This window comes from Hibiscus syriacus, unplaced genomic scaffold (assembly GCF_006381635.1).
Source record: "Hibiscus syriacus cultivar Baekdansim isolate YM2019G1 unplaced genomic scaffold, ASM638163v2 tig00110114_pilon, whole genome shotgun sequence".
NCBI lineage: Eukaryota > Viridiplantae > Streptophyta > Magnoliopsida > Malvales > Malvaceae > Hibiscus > Hibiscus syriacus.
Window position 1 is genome coordinate 930,720 of NW_024062594.1, and position 19,882 is coordinate 950,601.

Below are 19,882 nucleotides of genomic sequence, written 5' to 3' on the forward strand. Positions count from 1 at the left end.
TATAGTTTAAGCTATAGCTTGTGCAGACCTTAAATCCTAGGCTTGCACTTGCACTTCTCTTTGTATCTTTATTTCTTTTTCACCTTGTTTCCGATTTGTCATTATTATTGTTAGCAAGGGATCATGTATGAACTATGAACAATGAACTTTTAGCAAGACTGTTTTTCTTTTATTTCAAAATAAAAGATAAAATAAATTATAGCAGAAAATTTCATAAAAGATATTTCAGTAGACGAATCCATAAAAACACCCATCAAAACCATCAATTATAACTAAGTTCAAGCAAATTAACAACAAGCTTCAAGCATGAAACAAAACCCAGACCAACAAATCAACTAAGGATGAAGATAAACAAGTCAAAAGAAAAATCCAGAGAGCAAAACAATTGATCATCAATAAGGGGGAAACCCATGAACAAGACTGAATGATAATCAGAAAATGAACAGAAATTGGGGAAGATGAAACATAAAAGAAACATAGAAGAAACATCAAAGAAATTGAAGATTAAACAAAGGAAAATTAGATATGTAAACTCACATCCTTGCTTGATTGTTTTCTGCTTTCCACAGAATCTGCTTTCAGGAGGAGGAGCGTCCGCGGGAATTTCACAGAATCAAGCAAAACAAAGGAAGAAGGTTATTTTAGACAACTGGGACGGGAATGATAAAATACCTAAGAAAGATAGGGGATAGACATTCCGTGGAAAACATAAAAAAAATTACTGTTGGTATTGGTTTTTAACTGGCACTTGGTAATGTGCTCTCATCCAAACGTGGGTATATCTATTTGGGAAAAAAACATTCCTCCCAGGAATGCATTATACCGTGAACCAAACGGGCTGTAAATATAAAAGGTTAGAGATGATTGAGGTCATGGATTTTACTCTCGGATTGTCAATTCCAACATCTACTTGAAAGTATGTGTTTTTCATGGTTTTCAGAACCGAACCGATTAGCGAACCGATCATGCTATCAGTTCATTGGTTCAACCGGTCGAATTGGTTCGACCGTTCGGAAGAACCGGACGACGTCATAATTATTTAAAAAATTAAATAAAATATAAAAAATATTTAATAAAAAATAATTTTTTATATCACAAGTCATATTCAAAGCAAATCATAACATATATAAGTTAAAAACTATAAAATCAAGTGAAACAAAATGATTCAAATTAATTATAACATAATATTTAAGGTAAAACATATTAAATAATAAATATAATTATATAACTATAATTAAAAAATAAATTTGGGGCTAAAAAAATCATAACAAAATGATATTGTTTAGTTTAATTTTTTTGAAACAATCCCACGTGACTAAGAAACATAGAAGAGCATCCCAAAAGTCTAAAGAGTAAATGTATGAGAACAAAACAATCCCACATGGCTAAGAAACATAGAAGAGCATCCCAACTAACTTCTATAAATAATAGAGGTAATTTGACATTCAAAGTCATGGAGCCTTTTGGTGAGCATTGAGTGAACTATTCTTTCACTTCAATCAAGCTCGAATTTTAGGCTTCAATCGAGCTTCTAAATTTTTTTTAGTTCAAGCCTTTTCGAGTTCAAGTTTCAATATTATATTTCGAGTTCGAGTTGAACTTGATAATTTTTAGCTCATGAGTTTGAGTCGAGTTGAGCTTACTTTTAAAGTTTTCAAGTTCGAGTCGAGCTTAGCAATACTCGAGTTCGACTTGGCTCATTTAACAAACGACGTTGTTTGGTTTAATTTTTTTTTAAAAAATACAAAATTGGCGGTTTTTTCCGGTTTTCAGCTGGTCTGATTTGAACGGTTCAGCGGTTTCGGCCGGTTCACTAGTAGCGGTTCAACTGGTATAAATTGAATCGGATTAGACAATGATTCCCGGTTAAACCGACTGGTCCGATTTTCAAAACAATGGTGTTTTTCCTTGGAGGCCTCCCTCTTTCTCTTCCAAATTCTCCTTCAATTGAAATTTCAAACACACCAAATCCTTCTTCAATCGGGAAAGATTGTGTTTTTAAAGACACTTGAACAAATGAAAATTCAACCGAAGATTAGGGAGGGAATTATCAAAAATACAACACCATGTTGGTTGTGGTAGCTTAAAGCATCGATCCGTTGTAGTCTAGTTGGTTAGGATACTCGGCTCTCACCCGAGAGACCCGGGTTCAAATCCCGGCAACGGAAGGTTTTTTTTAAAGGAGTATGAGCGGGAGCTGTCTGATAATCTTGCCTAATCTTCGCTCCTGCGAGAATTTGAGAGGGAACTTGAAAATTGAATGAAATAAGAAGAAAATATTCAAAATCAGGAGATATTATTTATAATATAGCAAATTCCAAGTTTTATATTGTGTCATAAATCAAAGAAGCTGTTTTAAAAATAAAATTACGATTATATGTCATAAATAAAACCACGTTTTTTATAATAAAAAAATATGTTAAGTTTATAGCGTTTTAATAAATTTATTAAATGAATTTTAATCAACTGGTATTATAACTTATATATAAAAAAATAATATTTTTACTACGTTTGGTATTTTAAGATAATTGTAGTGTTATTTGATTTAAGATATTAAGATTAAGATGATTAATCATTAATAGCAAAACAATCATAATCAATTAATAATCCCATACAAAAATATTTGAATCGGAATTAATTTAACTAAGAATCTATAAATTATATATTTTATATTTCATTTAAAAAAGTTACTTCAATCATTCATGTTGTTAATATAATTCGTAAAAATTAAAAAAAAAATCATTCATAAAATAAATAAAATAACTGAGCTATCTTTGGTCGACATGAGACGGGCTTAGCTAAAAGGAAAACTGGACTTCCAGCTATCTTTGATCCAGAGGACATCAAGGTAGAGGCCGCCGCCGACGCCGATTCGCTCCAGATATTTGGTATAAATTCAAATATTTAATATATAATTAGAAAATTTAAAATAATTATTATTTTAAAATTAAGGCATAATATATATTAATATTTTAATTTAAATAATAATAAAAAAATTATTAAATCCATTAAGAGTAGTGGGATCTGACAACGACGATACGATAGCAGTAGCACGACGCACGCACAGGTGACCTAGATAATACAATAGATGTGACCTATACACATTGCATAATCTAATACAGTAGGAGGCGCGCTGCTCTACGTCTCTTCCTACGCATCTTCTATTTAAATTACTATAATCTTCTCAGAAAATCAAACCCCAAAGCTTATTGAAAAAAGATGGCGTCCCGTGAACGGCGTCAAACACCAGTCTTTCACACCAGTACTAATTTCGTATGATTAAAGATGTAAATAAATAGAGTATAAATTAATAAAATTATTTATATATATTTATTTATTTATAAAAATATTTTTATTTATTTATTTATAAAAATATTTATATTTATTTATTTATAAAAATATTTATATTCATCTGATTAATATTTTCGAATATATGTTTAATGTTTATGAATATATTTATTTATTGTGAATTAACCAGCATTCTTTATACTCCTCATTTGTAAGCTAAAGAAAATGGTGAAATTATACCATTAATCTCTAATTTTCTTATACTTCACAGTTTTTATTCCAAAATTAATTTAATGACTAATTTAATTTATATATTCATCAATATTTAAAGTATTTTTAAAAAAAATTAAATACAAGTTTTATAAATGGAATGACAAAACAAATTCAGAATAAACTAGTTCATAAACATAAACAAATCAAAAATATCTTTATTCATCTTTATTTCATTTATTTATTAAATAAATAAAAATTTTGTATTTATATTCTTAACTTAATAAATCAATATTGTGTTGATTTCCATCCTTACAAACAATCATGATTTTTTTAATACAATATAATTTAAATGTTTCTTTGGTAAAGAGAGTGAAAAAGTAAAGGAACATAGGCCAGCCTATTGTACTACTACGTTAAGGCAGCTTTAATTTTTTTTATTTTATTTGGTTTTTGTCTTAACTCCACTTGAGTTCACGTGACTCGTCGTTGTTCCCCCGGACCTTCCTTCCCCAAAATCCATCACACCTCGATTTTCAACCTCGAAGAAAGCAGTGGGGATTCCCCCATTGACCCTTTTAATGACCTCTTCAACACCCTCCTCTCCTATCTTCCTTCATGTCTCCACCACCATCGTCGCTATTAACCACTGTCTTCTTATTCTCTTTTCAATGGCTACTGCTCACAGAAGCTATTATCACTCATCATTCATGTTCTTCTAGCCCAGAAATCCTCTCTATATCCCCATGCCCACCTTTCAGTTCGACGCCTCCTTTCCCTTTCTCTTCCTCTTCTGGGTGTGGCCATCCTTCTTTCCAAATCAAGTGCTCCAGTCCTTACTCCACCATCTCCGTTAACAACCACTCTTTTTCTTTACGCACCTTCGATCCAAACTCATCTTCCCTCACTGTATCACCTTTACCCCCATCGACTTCACTCTCTACCACTTCCACTTGCTCTTCTTTCCATTTTTTTCCTGTCAATCTCTCCGGTTCCCCATTTCGAGTCTCCGACGCTTCTTGCTCTAGACTATCGCTTCTTCGTTCTTGTTCCCCTTCGAGTCTTCCTAATTGTACCCAATGTGCCTGGGAATGTGGGTTTACAAAAAACCCAGTCAAGCTCCTCCATGGCTGCGGGTCGATCCGTCCTCTTCCCGAGCAAGGCTGCCAAGCTGATGTACTGGGTTACCTCGAACATTTCTTCTTCGAAATGGGTTTTCAAATTGAATGGGACGAAGCTCAAGATTCTTACTTCTCGAGTTGTAAAGACTGTAGATCGAAGAATGGTGTTTGCGGATTTAATTCATCGGATCCCAACAAAGAATTCATTTGCTTCCAAGCCAAAACCACCATTTCCCCTATTTGGAATCACGTTGATCACCCTCATCAAATAGCAATATTATCATCTGTTTTCGCATTAATCTGCATTTTCCTTGTTTTTTCAGTAACATTTGCTGTTCTCCGATCCAAGAAACTCCGATCCCAATCCATAGAAGAAGACCCGACATCTTTATTCCTACGTCGTCACCGTTCCGCTAGTCTTCTCCCTCCCGTTTTCACTTACGAAGAACTGGAATCTTCCACCAATAAATTCGACCCGAACCGCAAAATCGGCGACGGCGGCTTTGGGTCGGTCTATTTGGGTCAACTCCGCGACAATCGGATTGTAGCAGTTAAATACCTTCACAAAAGCAACCCATTGGGCAACGCTTTATCAACCAAGTTTTTCTGCAACGAAATCTTAATCCTTTCGTCGATTAACCACCCAAATCTCGTTAAACTTCACGGTTATTGCAGCGACCCCAGAGGGTTACTTTTGGTTTACGATTATGTTCCAAATGGAACCCTCGCCGACCACCTTCACGGCCGTCCGAAAACTTCGCTGACTTGGCCGGTGAGGCTCGAAATAGCTTTGCAAACGGCTCTGGCTATTGAGTACTTACATTTCTCGGTTCTGCCGCCGATTGTTCATCGAGATATCACGACATCAAATATTTTCGTTGAGAGAGATATGAGGATTAAAGTTGGAGATTTTGGGCTTTCCAGGCTTTTGGTTTTCCCTGAAAACTCGTCCTCGAAGTCGGAATTTGTTTGCACCGGCCCTCAGGGAACACCCGGGTATTTGGATCCGGATTACCACCGGTCGTTCCGGTTAACGGAGAAAAGCGACGTTTATAGCTTCGGCGTCGTTTTATTGGAGTTGATTTCGGGGTTGAAGGCGGTGGATCAAAGGCGCGAGAAAAGGGAAATGGCATTGGCTGATTTGGTCGTTTCGAAGATCCAGATGGGATTGCTGCATCAGGTGGTGGACCACGCTTTGAGCCTCGACGGAAAACCGGCGGACGGTGTCGATGCGGTGGCGGAACTGGCGTTCCGGTGTGTGGCGACTGATAAGGATGATCGACCGGATGCAAGGGAGATTGTGGGGGAACTCAAACGGATCAAGAGCCGTACACGTGTTCTTAGAGTGTCGTATTCAAATGGGAGTAATGCTGATGTGGGAAAGGGTTGATCTGGATTTGACGTCACGTGGGGGAGTTAGTAGGTACCCACGTGCACATGTGGGGTTTGACTCGACCACATGTCGGAAATGTTTACTCTCTTTGTTTTGCTTTTTTAACTGTAGTTTTACCGTTCTTTACTCTTTTCTTCTTTTTCTCGGTAAATTACCTTATTTACCATATGTATGTGTACATATAAAGAAATATTCCCAAAATTTACCCACTTGCAGTATATTATCAACCGGAGTTCAAAAATTTACTAGTAAACACGATTCGTCCAAAAACAGCGAGTCATTTAAAAAAACAAAATAAACAAATAAATGTTTGTACAATGGCATGGGACATAAGCCAATCAAACCCAGCAATATCATTTTCATTCATGACCATGACAGCCCCAGCAACAATAGAAAAGAAACCAAGCTGCTTTTTGCTTTCATTAATATATGTAGTTGTGCAAATGACAATTTATATAATGTCGTTTATAAAGTTTCACTAACCAAATCACCTTAATGTTAATGGTTAATCGTTTATATGCCTCGGGTATTAAGGATATAGATTTTCAAGATTAAACGATTGCGGGTTTTTAAATATATATTATCTTTTATTCACCTTAAATTTATAGAAAAAGTCGTTTTATGTTAAATAAATATGTAGGAACAAAATTTCTATGTTCATTTAATAAACAAACACACAGAGATATGTTCGATTCATTTATATTTAAGAATAAATTCGTTTATTGATTTCTTTACAAATTCGTTTACCGATTCTCTTTTTCCTTTTACTTTTTAGATTTTAAATAATAATGAAAGAAATGATTAAATTGAACATAAAGTAAATTATAGAGTTCAAAATTTAAAGTTTAAGAAACTTAAGAATTGCTTAATTTTGCCCTTTTTTTTGTTAGTAAATAGAAAGGTACTGATTTTCGAACGCATGTTTCCAAAAGCTAAACGAACCGAATATAAACATCCTCAAAAATAAATAAAAATATACGAATTAAACATGAACACCTTCATAAATAAATCAACAAATACAAATACAATTTTATTCATTCAAACTCAAATCATTTACACCCTTATTTAAGCTTGGTTACAAGGCAGCTCTCTATCAGTTCATCAAAAAGTTCAAGTGTGGTTTACATGTTCCCTTCTTCATAGTTTTAATGAACAAAAATATGTCTTTATCTGTTGACAACCCTTTCCTTCTCATCTCTTGGAAAATTTCCGTTGCCTCACTGAATTTTTTCCTCTTGATAAAACCCTTTATCAGAGCATAGTACCAACTAGCCGTAAGATCATAACCCTTATCCATCGTTTCTCTGCCTAAGAACCATGCCTGTTTCATATTCCTTGCTTTACAATGCCATTGTATCAAAATGTTATAGGAGTTGGCATCTCGTATCACTCCTTGCGCATACATGCCTTTCCACATTGCAGCTGCAGTGCGCAGTACTGTTTAATAAGATAATTATACGTCGTCGAGTTAGGTGTTATACATTTTTCCAACATCCATTGTAGTAACTTCTCACCATCTTTAAACATAATTATACGTCATCACGTTAGATGTTATACCTTTTCCCAACATCCATTGTAGTAACTTCTCACCATCTTCCAGCAGTCCAGACATGCAAAACCCGTTCATCAGCACATTGAACGTAACGAGCTTCAGTTGAATTCCTTTATCCAACATCTTCCTCAGATGCTCACGAGCCTTATCCATCTCCCCCGTCTTACAGTACGCATAAATTAGAGTGGTGTATGTAATCACATTGGGATGAAGCCCCTCAATCTCCATATCATTCATCAGTTTAATAGCTTGTGCGATGTTTCCTGATTTACAGAGCCCGTTAACAAGAGAGTAGTAGGTAAAGATGTTTGGTTGGAATCCCCTGCCACACATTTTGTGAAGAAGCTCATTTGTTGTATCTACCTCCCCGCATTTACAAAGGCCGTCGGCAAGTGCAGTGTAAGTGACAACATTCGGTATAAGCCCCATCTGCACCATCTGGTTATGGAGGGCAAAGGCCTCTTTCATTTCACCTGCCTAGCAATAACCGTCAATAAGTGCTGTGTATGTAACTTCATCGGGTTCCAACCCAGTACCAAGCATTTCCTGAAAGACGGTACGAGCTTCCGTCATCTTTCCAGCTCGACAAAACCCACAGATTATAGATGTATAAGTTAATAAATCAGGCCTAAATATTTTACCATGAATCTCATTTAGCAACCTTTTCACGGAATCAGTATTCCCTAGCTTGCAGAAACCGTCTATGAGAGTCGTGTATACCACAATATCAGGGGGTATTCCCTGGTTCAACGTCTCTCTGAAAACCTTCTCTGCTTCAGCTACCTTACCAGTCTTGCACAGTACATAAATTATGCTGCTATAGGTATAAGGATTAGGATTTAATGCTTTAGTTTGTATTTCGTCAACGAGCCATAACACCATTTGCAGCTTTCATGTATGACAATATCCATTAATTATGGTGCTATATGTTACAACATCAGGAATACAGGCCTTCAACTTCATCTGCAAGAGTAAACTATGAGCTTCTTTCATTTTCCCTAATTTGCAGAGTGAGTGAATGATAATATTATACGACATGGTATTCCAACAGATGCCGACATCAGGAAGTTCAATGAAAACCTTTACTGCCCTCCAAAGCCCATCAAAATGGTCTTTTAATTTACTAAGATATACGTTTAAAGAATCAACGGAGATAACCAACCCATAATTTAACATTTTGTCAAAGAGCTTCTTTCGTTCATCAAGCAACCCGGCTTCAACAAGAATTTGAAAAAAACACATCAAACACATTCGGATCTGAACCCCAGTCCTTGTAAGTGTAAATTAAACGCTCAAGGAAGCAGCTGAATGCGAGACGGATATCCAAATCAGGTTTTGACCAGAAGTCGTGAATAAGTTGATGAGCCATTTTCAAATCTTTTGAAGCTACAGCAATTTGGACAATGATGCAACGGGCTTCAAATGTCGGGTCTCTACGCAAGCATGCCCACTCAAAGAAATCCAAAACAAGTCCATAATCATCCTTAATGGTCATCAAAACCCACATCAAATGATCGGATCTAAATTTGGATTCGTAAGGCTTCAGAACACGAAAGAGCGGCTCAGAACGGCTCAGAACGGCGTAGTTTTATTGCATTTGAGATTTGACGCACAAGTTCTGAGTCCTTGATGGTAGGTTTCTTTGGGAAATAATCGGGAAAAGGCCTGGTATTGGCAGAGACAGCTAACGTGTTCATCTTTGCAGGAAAAACCCATCATGAGAACTTTTGAGGATCCTTGTTCAACAACACAGCAATTCTTCTCCATGCAGAAGAAATAGAATGAAAGAACTTTCTCATCACACCATCGTTCAAAGAACGCAAATTATCATAGTCGGTAATTGTAGCAATTCAGTCAAACCACAGTTTCAGCAATATTTTATCATCACTAAATGCTAAATGAGATCAAATGCCCAAAAAATCATCACCAGGCAACACGTTAAATAAATTTCTACAAGTTCGTCACTCTTCTCATTCCAGCTAAACTTTGTACACAAACCATATGTTGATTTGGAGTCTAATTCAATAGCTAAACAACACATGAGTCGGTTCATCACCAGCCTAATTATTCAGAAAATAACTCGGAAAAATGTTGGTTCACCTCTCTGAATTGGGCAATCAATAAACATATCTGATGATTTTGGAGTTACAGAAAAAAGAATGTACCTGAAATTTCTCCTTTCAGCAAAGCATTTTAAATCCGCTACTCGAATGAGTTTTAAAATAAATACGAAAAATTTAATACTTCATCTACTTAACTAATGGCGCCTATTCAATCACCTCTAAAATGCCGTCATGCTGAATAAATATACCATCAATTTTTATTGTTCCAAAAGGGAAAGAATTTAAAACAACGTATTAAAGAAAGGAGCTGATTTCAACAGCTTAAAGAATATATAAATTTTTCTACATCCATATGAATAATTCTCTCATAGGCAATTAATCGAACATCAGGAAAGCTAACTTTAGATTCTTTACCAAGAACATTCCAACGCAAAACAACAATTCCTATGGCTCTATCATCTCATTTGAATCCACAGAAAAAGCCAATGAACGGATGGAACCGCATTTTGTTGCGGATTTCAGAGAACACTTCAATGAAGAAAAAAATGATGGCACAGAAAAGAAAACAAAAAACAAAACCATTAACAGGAAAGGGTAAAAGGGAGATACCATGAATTCGAACAAAATCATTAGCAACCTGCTTTCAATTGGTTCCGTAGTTCCAAAAGAGGCACTGAGATTTTGCTTCGGCTGCTCGCCTAGTGAACTAGAAGATACCAAATTTCAGTTGCTACTTGAAACAGAGCTTCACAGTCGTTTTTGGGCTTCATTATGATTTTCTTTAGGTATCTATTGGGCTTTTATATTTTTCAACAATTTAGAGTTTTCTTTCTTGATTGGGCCATGTTTCATCAAATTATCGTTTTTTGAGTACTTTGTTTGGACGAGCCTAGGTGACCGAGCGACTCGTTCGTTAGTACGTTATATACCATGACCGAGCCAAGGTCATAGTTCTCTAGTTTTTGCCAAAACAATGAAGCTAGAACAGTACTCTTTCTTCACTCTTTTCCCCTTGATCTCTTTGATGTTTCTTCCCTCCCTGATCTAATCTCATGCCTGCAAAAGAACTTGTGGCAATCTCCCGATGAAGTACCCGTTCAGAAGTGGCCTCGGCTACGGTGATCCATGCTTTCAGCTATATGCAACTTGTAACCAACAAACACTCACCTTCAGAACACAAACCTGCAGCTATCCCACAAACCGGCATCTCAGATCCTTCAATGTCAACTTGCTTTTCGTCTCACCCGAGCAAAGGCTTCGGCCTAGACTTGGATGCACCCTTCTCTTTCGCGGACGATAGCATCTTCACCCTCCACTGCTAACCCACTTTGTCACCCATTTGTAGTTACTTGTATTCTTGCAGGGCAATCAGCATGTTCAATTTCCCGATATCCCCATGTTGCGTTTACACACTGGTCTGGTCGATATCGGCCCATCATTCGAATTCGATTTGTTGGCCAAGAATCAAACCACGATAACTGGAAGTAGGGAATTTTGCTCAAGTATAACTTTGATGTGTATAACGACTATCCGATTGTGTACACTGGAAACTACAATTCATTTATCTGCAACTGTCTTAATGGTGTAAACACCACATCTACTTGTTACTTTGTGTCATCGTTTAATAATGGTTTGACGCTACTCCCACTGCAAACAGGTATTTGTTCCATATTTGCATCCACAACATTATTTTTTTCAGGTCCGATATTGAATATCGATCACTCGAACTAAGATTCGATAACGGAATCTTAAATGGTTGCAGGAACTTTGTTGATGTATCTTCTGGCATGGTACTGCTATAGGACACCAAGCAGAGAAGGGCAAACTCCAAATTCCAAAATGAATTAAAGGTTCAAGTTTGATTGGTCCATCGTTATCAATATCACATCAAATATGTGCTAACACACAAGCCATGTCAATGTTTGATCGATCCATGATTTTCTCTAATATCAGTATCAATTTTATCACATTGCTTCTATTTTAAAAGTACAAGGACTTGATTGGTCCAAGGTTTAGTAGAGGGATTTATTTGCTTACTTAGTGATAATAGGGGGACTGCCCGGGCACTTTCACCCTTTATCATCTTTGGGATGAAGTAACTTTGCATTTGATTTGTACAGCAGGGAGTGTATGTGTAAAAGTGGTTAAAATTGAGGTTAATGTGTAACTAAAAAATCAAGTTCTCTCATGGAATAAGATTCACTGTTATCCAACTAAAAGGGAATCGCTTTCACAATAAATGCCATAAAAAAAATTCATGAATGCATTATGACATGTAATCTTATATTTAACTTTTAATTTTTTAATCTCAGCTATCAATTTATATACAAATATATATCAGCAAAAAATAGCAGCAGGATTTAAAACCACCTAAAATTATCACTTTACGTTTACTCTCTATTCCCAGCCTAATTACAAAGTCGGAGCTGTTCATATATGCTCACCATGTTGATTTCTTTATCATCATTGAAGGGGAAATGGAAGAGATGGAGTAAGAAATGCCCCTCGTTTATACAGAGATCTACCATGACCGCAAAATTTGTTCTCTCTGTTTACCTTACTCGAACTTGTAAGTGAAAACTATTTTCTATTAATTTCTTTCTTCAATGGCTGTCATTTCATGTTGCAACATTGGGGCTTTCCTTGCTTCTGTAATTTATCCCACATGCATATCATCTGTCTCGGAGATTGGTAATGAGCGGTGTAATAATCCTCTATGCATCCGAACTGGCAAAACTTCGTGCTATGTTGATACTCCACTGCTTTCCAACTGTTGAATTTTTCCACCCACATCCCCATGCTCACATCTTCCATCTTGAATAGCTGCAACATGTGCTCGAATGTTTTTACCAAATGACAATCGAATCCCCGATGTTATTTAACAACCATGCACATGGGATGAAGCACGGGTCAAGAGTAGAATGAATGAACAAATAAATAGAGATGACTTACTCGCAACTTGTGTTTCTCAAACTCATCTACGATAAACTGTGCAATGTCAGATGAGAATATGTACCCTGGACCATTCGCATAGGGAGGATATTCTTCTTCTGGCCATTCCTTGAGACAGAGAAAAACAAAGGCCAGCAGATGTCAAGAACTGATGATTTTATATCATTTTTGCGAATCGTTGTTCGCTCAGATGAATACATAGGAAGTTCTTTAGTAGACAGAAATTCTTTAAACAGTGAATCACAGGAAGGAAAGCATGTTTAGAGCTATCTACAACTTAATTTAACTCATCTTTAAAATCTAAACCAGTTTCCATTGATCATTAGAAAAAAAAAAGTTTATCATGCCACTAAAGTATTTACTAATCACAAATAGACTTGTCAAAGCCAAACTAAAGAAGATATTGCATGATATATCACAGAATAAATATATATCATGAATTTATACTGGATGCTCCGTTATTTTATGAATTGATAGCTATGTGGCAAAGTATATCAAAATACAAATAATGATTAAGATGAAGTGATGAAGATAAGAAAGCAAATGTAAAAGAATAAGTTGTTCAAATCAAATTCCACTGAAATTCGCTAAATTCAACAGATAGCACACACCTCATACGTTACTGCCCATTTACCGTCTCGTAGGGGTTTGTGGTAGTAATTTATATTTCCTATATACAGGCTTTTATTTCCAAGCGTCTTTGCTTCCTTAATCACAGGGTCCACCCGGACAAATGTATCATCATCACACTTCATAATGTATTTTGCAGCCACCGTACGGACCTGTGAACAATTAGATACGATATAAAAGTAGCTCTTTTAACAACTAAAGAACAATATTTATTTAATTATATATACACATATGACAAATTTTCAGCAACGGGAAAAGTAAGCAACATAATATCGTTCGATCACTCACCCCATATTCACAGATGGCAACTGTTTTAAGTACAACTAGGTCATAGTTATCCATGTAAGGAACTATAACAATATCACCAAAATATTCTGCTTCCTTCTTCAGTTCCACATTTATATCCTTTCTTCCATTCTAAAAAGAAAAAGGGTGTAAATATATCAGGAAAAGGAGTTTTCCAAAGGAATTAACTCATGCCTGCTTTATCCACCCTTACCAGTGCTACGAAAAAACGAGCAACTACTTTTGAAGACTTTAATAAGTTATGCTGCATCCAGGACTTTCTCACAGCCATCCTCTCTGCAAAATGATTGCCAGCAGAAAGGATTCCGATAAAAAGCTCTACATTTCCACCGGGAAGTGGAGGTGCCTTCCATTTACTCAACCTCTCAAGATGTTTTTGTGGAGCAAAACTTGGATGAGAAGTGGACAAGGAAGCAGCAAATACGGAGTGAACATCAAGGTCACCCTTTAGAGATAGCCCAGTAGCATCCTCAAGCAAAAATCCCTGCATATGTCATTAGGATTTTAAAGATGGGTTCTATATTCATCATATAGATAAGCTAACAACAAAGAGGTTACTTACAGTTCGATACGGGAATGAGGTAACATGACGCCCATTGACATTGATATGATAACCCTCCAATCCAGCACTCAATGTGAGAACAAATAACTTTCCCTCCATAAAAGGGTACGGCCAATCAAATGCGACCTTATTCTTTCGGCCTATCAATCTTTTCAACCACCATGTAGCCTTTGAGTTTTCGGAGCCATTGTCATCATCTCGAATCCATTTCTCGCACTTCACTTGTCCATCAACTACCCCACCCAAAAAAAAAAAAAAAAAGAGGTAAACAATCAGAATATATATAATGGCTCATATAATGAATTAATGAGGCTGAATTTCTCAAATAATGCAGTTGAAAAAAAAATTTGTTCGAATAAGGCACTCTCGAAATTATTTCGTGAAATAGGGTGAATGCATTGGAGTCCAAGCGACTTACATATAAATTTCGGGGAGATGCATGGAGTGCAATGTGTCTCCCATATTTTTTTATGTGAATGTACAAAGGGTAAATTACACAATTAGTCATTCAACTTTATTCTCTCTCCAAATTTACTCATTGTACTTTTAATTTTTTCAATTTAATCACTCAATTTCAATTAAATGCAACTACACTGTTTTGGACAACAAATTCAATTAGAAATTATATAAGCACGATGTTGATTTCTTTAGTACACAAATTCAATGCTTGGACACCAAAAAAAATTACCCTTTGTACATTTATGAAAAAGTGAAAAAATTACCCTTTAGTACACAAGTTGAGTGATTAAATTGAAAAAAATTAATTCATCAATGTACAAAGGGTAAATTACACAATTAATCATTCAACTTTATTCTCTCTCCAAATTTACTCATTGTACTTTTAATTTTTTCAATTTAATCACTCAACTTTTGTTTTACTCCTATTTTGATCACTCATCGGCCATTGTTCAAGTTGTTACATGGAAGCCAATTTGATCCATCAACTCTAGCATTGAATTTGTGTACTAAAGAAACCAACATCATGCTTACATAATTTCTAATTGAAATTGTTGTCCAAAACAACACAGTTGCATTTAATTAATTTATTTTTATTATACCCTAAATTAGTGGGGGGTCATAACTCCCACTTAAACCCAATTTCAATTAAAAATTATGTGAGCACGATGTTGGTTTCTTTATTACACAAATTCAATGCTAGAGCTGATGGATCATATTATCTTCCATATAATAACTTGAACAATGGTCGATGAGTGGTCAAAATAGGAGTAAAACAATCCATGTCATTGTAGAGTGATCAAAATAGGAGTAAAATAAAAGTTGAGTGATTAAATTGAAAAAATTAAAAGTACAATGAGTGAATTTGGAGAGAGAGTAAAGTTGAATGATTAATTGTATAATTTACCATTTGTAGTGAAAAAATACTTGGACTCCAATGCGTCTTAGGGTAAATAATTTCGTGCCCTATTCGAACAAATTTTTTTTAACTGTATTATTTGAGAAATTCAGCCAATTAATGATATAAGTAACTTTTAAACTACCCCATCCTTGCAAGATCATAAAGCAACACCATAACCAACTTCACTACAAACTAACCACCGACAATTATTACCAAATTCATAGAATTTTTTCAACCTACATTCTCCATTTACTTGGTCAGCATTCAAACAAATGCACTAAAAATTATATATGAAAATCATTCAAAAGAAAGGTAACGGGTAACCTGTTTCCTCATCAGCTCTAGACTTCCACCCTTCGCACCTCAGTGCAGATCCCCACTGCATTCGATAACAAGTATTGTGCTCGATCACCGGCTTCCCGCTCCAATCCCCTTTCAATCTCGGATTAAAATGAAGAATGCGAGGCGGATCCTCGCCCTCCACAGTCTTCAACCCTTGCAGTTCTATCATAAACTGCGTTACCATCACTGACTCATCCCCTTCTTTCAATACTGCAATTTTTGGATCATCCTCTGCATGCGCCCAATGCGGCATCCCGACAACCGTAATGTGGGATCCTAATGTTAACCCGCAGGGGATGACCATGACCCGGCCCCGGTTCACGAACTCCGACCCCGATAAGGTAATTGATTCTGGACATGATTCGGTTCGGTTTTTCATTTGATTTTTCTGGTCGGATTCTGAATTGGATTTGTTTTGAGCCGACTGGAGGTCGTCCCAGAGTTTCTTGCCGACAACGAAGGCGTGTAGCGCTGTTTTGTGGAGCACCGAGAACTCGTCCATAGAATCATTGGTGGCGAAAGAACTTTCGTTGAAAAGAAGACCCGACACAGTCTTGAACTCCGACATTCTCCGCGGAGGTGTCCGGCTTCCGGCTTGGTGGACGAGTTTCGGGTCATCGTCCGGCCGAGCAAGTGCCGATTTGTCGGTGAAGTCCTCTTCGCTCTCGAGAAACAAAGGTCTGAGCAATGCGTCAGTATAGGAACCCGCGGAACTAGTTTTGAAAACCAGCGGGATTTCGAAGCTCATGAACAGAAGGTAGAGGAACAAAAACCCCATCAAGAACTGAACCAGCCTAAGTCGACTCAGCGACACTAACGAGTCAAATTTTGCTCTCTTCATCGTTTACTTGAAAAGAAAAGGCGTTGGTTTCTGTGGGTTGGGTTTATGGAAATGGGTGAAGAGCTGAAACCCTATATTTGATTCGCAGAGAAGAGAGTAAACCAAGAGAATTTGGGTGTTTTTAGTTAAACGGAAAGCATTCCAAGAGCGAATAAGCTCTTCAAAAACAGAAACAAAGAGAGAGAAAGACTGAAAGAGTTTTAAAGTAGGGAAAAGGAATTTTTTTTAGGGACAAAATCTTCAAAATTTTCGCCCCCAAAAAAGCAAATAATTATCATATTTTTGTTTCCAAGTACCAACTTGCTGAAGTTTATGAAAAACAAAATGTTTTCTATTTTTATTTTTAAAAAATAATTTTCGTTTTCAATTTTTTTGAAAATTAAAATAACATTTTTAGTTGATATAAATGAAAAATCAAGTCCAAAAATAAAATAGTAAAAATGTATTTGGGATCTAATTTTTAAAAATAGAAATGAATAAATAATTATTAAAATTGAATTATAATTATTAAAAATTTCATTACATTAATTTAAAATGAAATTATGTAAAAATAAAATAATAAAGTTATATGAAATTCCTTAATATAAAATTTATTTTAGTTTATAATAAGAATATAAGGTTATTGTATATTGGACATCAATTAAATTTAAAAAATATACAAAAATATTATTATAAACAAGAGCACACAAAAGCGTAATTAAAATAAAAATACATTTAATGATAAATAAGACCCTCAAACTTTTAGGAAAAAATAATTATTGTAGCCCATGAACGTTTCTTACATTGAAAAATATAATCTAACCTTTTGAAAAATGGAATCAAACGTTATCTTTCACGACGCTTACATGATAACTCATAAACTTACATGACAATCTATAATATTGATGTGACAGATTATGATAATGTTGTGGTAATACACGATAGACGATGGCATAATTGATATTTTTAGAAATTTTGAGGACTTATTTATTTATTTAAAAAATAAAAAAATTATTTAAATTAAAGAGATAAAATATAAACAATTATTAAGATATTCAATACATTAAATATAAAAATATTACAAAATTAAATTATTAAAAAAATTAATTTAAAGACTATATTGAGTGTAAAAAAAGTTCATGAACCATATTGACTTTTTTTGTAAAAGTTTGAGGGTTTCATATACAATTAAATCAAAAAATTATTGTTAAAATAATTGAACCTCGTAACCTAAATTAAAAATCTAAATATCATGTTTTTTTATTTTTTAAAATTTTAAAATATTTTTAATGAAAACACTGTAAATATCTTTTTTATGTTTTTCATATTTTCATTTATTTTATTTTTCATTTTCTAGAAATCATTTTTTAATTTTACAACAAAATATATTTTCTTCAACATTTTCTATTTTCTAAAACAATAAAAATGAAAATAGCCTGTAATTTCTAAAATCAAGTGTTCTCTAATAATAACAATATCTCTTATTGGTGTGTCACTTTTTTTTTTTGATCGATGATGACACTAATTTTAATATTAGTTACCGACCGTAAGTATTCTTTATTGTCATTTTATTTTCTTATGCCACATTTTTATTTCTTTTTTATTATTTTCAATAAGTATGTTTATATGACACATTTGCATATGTCATTATAACACATTTTTTTATGTCTTTTGTCTGTTGTTTTTATTTATCTTTTTATAATGGTTGATTTGACATTGTCATCGTTGATCAATATGATACATATATGTTATCTTGTTGATTTGACGTCGCTCGAGTCTAATTTGTGATTTATCGGTGATTTTTTAGTAACTTGATATTTTTTTAGGTTCATTTGCTGATGTAATCATATTTATTTGTATATATCTAGATTTTTAATTTTTCCTTATATGATTCTTATGTGATATTAAGTGACTAATTTTTGTTTCCATAATTATAGATTTTTTTAATTATATGCTTAATTTATAATTATAATTGTAAATGGTTACAGTTATTTAAAATATTTCTTATATTTAATAATGTTAACTGATTCTATAAAAAAAGAACAGTTATCCTCGACTATTAGAGTTGTTTAATTCATACACATATAAATTTATTTAAAATAATAATCCTTCAATCTAATTTGTTTTATTTATAAAATTTTAAAATAACTTTTCAAACACAGGAGAGGATTCCATGCCACGTTCTGAAAACAGTGGTCTACGAGTGCAGTGAACATGAAGTATTCAGCGGTCAGAAATAATAATCAAACAAATACCATAGAATTTTTCTTTCTAGTTGAATAAATTAAATATTGAAAGCTTTATTTTAGAAAAATAAAAGAGAAATAATTAAAATTTATTTAAATTGGGGTCTCTTTTTATCTCATACAATGAATTGTTTATCCAGCTCATTTGGTTAGAACGCAAGGCTCTTAATCTTGTGGTCGTGGGATCAAGTCTTACGGTGGGCAATTCAAAATTCTAACTGCTGGAGGTCTCCTTACTCTAAACTTGATGTTGGAGGCAGCCTACTATCCTACCTCCCCTTACCTTATTACACATGGGAGTAGAGTTAGCTAATTTTTTTTATCTCGTACAATAAATTAATTTTGGATCTTCAGTTGATTTTGTTGGTGAGTATCTTTAAATATTGTATTTTATTAGTTAAATACTAGATGAAACTAAATGCTAATTAATATGTTTGATATAAAAAATAATCCATTTAATTAATTAAAATTACACTTCGGAGGAAAAGTGATTGAAATTGAAAAGGAGACCGTTGAGGGAAGGGTAGGGACATTTGGTAGGTGGAGGTTTTAATCGTTTGAAATGTCTGTTTCTCCTTTTTCTTTTCGGATCTTAGTAATCAACGAGGCATAACAAAATAAAATATCATTATGTATTAAAATTAATAAAATATCCTTCTCGCTTATACAGTTTGACAATTTTTTTTATTAATCTGAAGTAAATATAAGATATTATATGTTTAAAGATAATTCTCAAACTTTTGATATTGAACGCTCATACTCTTTACATTATTGGAGTTCGAATCTAATACCTGAAGGAATAACAATTATTTTACCAGAGTCTACGAGGATGTGCTCTGTAATGTTGAATCTGTTCTTCACCCGAGTCTCTTCTCGGCCAACCATTCTCCCCAACCGTAAGGACACCTTCTGCAAGGAGCGACATCGGTGCAAAAACGACTCAATAGCTCCTTCCTTCTACGGATTGGTTCTATGTCAACACAAATGACACGGTTGGCACGATGGGCAATGCCTCAACTGGAGGTGTGATCCGGGACCAC

The 19,882-nt window shown here is 34.5% G+C and overlaps 3 protein-coding genes, 1 non-coding gene and 1 pseudogene across 5 annotated transcripts in view; 2 read left to right on the forward strand and 3 right to left on the reverse strand.

The window, feature by feature from the left end:
- LOC120215239 overlaps positions 1-17,969 on the reverse strand; it is a 40,688-nt gene extending 22,719 nt beyond the window's left edge. For both annotated transcript variants that reach the window (XM_039212967.1, XM_039212966.1), the window contains exon 1: positions 17,920-17,969. The gene's annotated coding sequence lies outside the window, so the exon portion shown is untranslated. The remainder of the gene's footprint in view (positions 1-17,919) is intronic.
- On the forward strand, positions 2,096-2,168 carry TRNAE-CUC. The gene has a single exon. It is a non-coding gene; the product is annotated as a tRNA-Glu (tRNA).
- Positions 4,060-6,253, forward strand: LOC120215238 (LEAF RUST 10 DISEASE-RESISTANCE LOCUS RECEPTOR-LIKE PROTEIN KINASE-like 1.5). The gene has a single exon (XM_039212965.1). The coding sequence runs from the start codon at positions 4,117-4,119 to the stop codon at positions 6,007-6,009; it is 1,893 nt and encodes a 630-aa protein (XP_039068896.1). The 5' UTR covers positions 4,060-4,116; the 3' UTR covers positions 6,010-6,253.
- Positions 7,074-9,388, reverse strand: LOC120215112 (annotated as a pseudogene).
- Positions 12,102-16,736, reverse strand: LOC120215237 (hydroxyproline O-galactosyltransferase GALT4-like). Its single transcript, XM_039212964.1, has 7 exons — positions 15,759-16,736; positions 14,078-14,310; positions 13,709-13,999; positions 13,498-13,626; positions 13,191-13,361; positions 12,580-12,687; positions 12,102-12,450 (listed from the first exon to the last, which is right to left on the reverse strand). The coding sequence occupies exons 1-7, from the start codon at positions 16,615-16,617 to the stop codon at positions 12,241-12,243; spliced, it is 2,001 nt and encodes a 666-aa protein (XP_039068895.1). The 5' UTR covers positions 16,618-16,736; the 3' UTR covers positions 12,102-12,240.
- Positions 17,970-19,882: the final 1,913 nt, after the last annotated feature.

What these genes read in the sequence shown, in the direction of transcription:
- LOC120215238 (XM_039212965.1), top strand. Translation starts at nt 4,117, where the DNA reads ATGTCTCCACCACCATCGTCGCTATTAACCACTGTCTTCTTATTCTCT.
- LOC120215237 (XM_039212964.1), bottom strand. Translation starts at nt 16,617, where the DNA reads ATGAAGAGAGCAAAATTTGACTCGTTAGTGTCGCTGAGTCGACTTAGG. An exon ending in TAGAGCTGATGAGGAAACAG is followed by an intron (nt 14,311 to 15,758) that starts GTTACCCGTTAC and finishes TGGGTGGGGTAG; the next exon opens with TTGATGGACAAGTGAAGTGC. An exon ending in AATGGGCAGTAACGTATGAG is followed by an intron (nt 12,688 to 13,190) that starts GTGTGTGCTATC and finishes CTCTGTCTCAAG; the next exon opens with GAATGGCCAGAAGAAGAATA.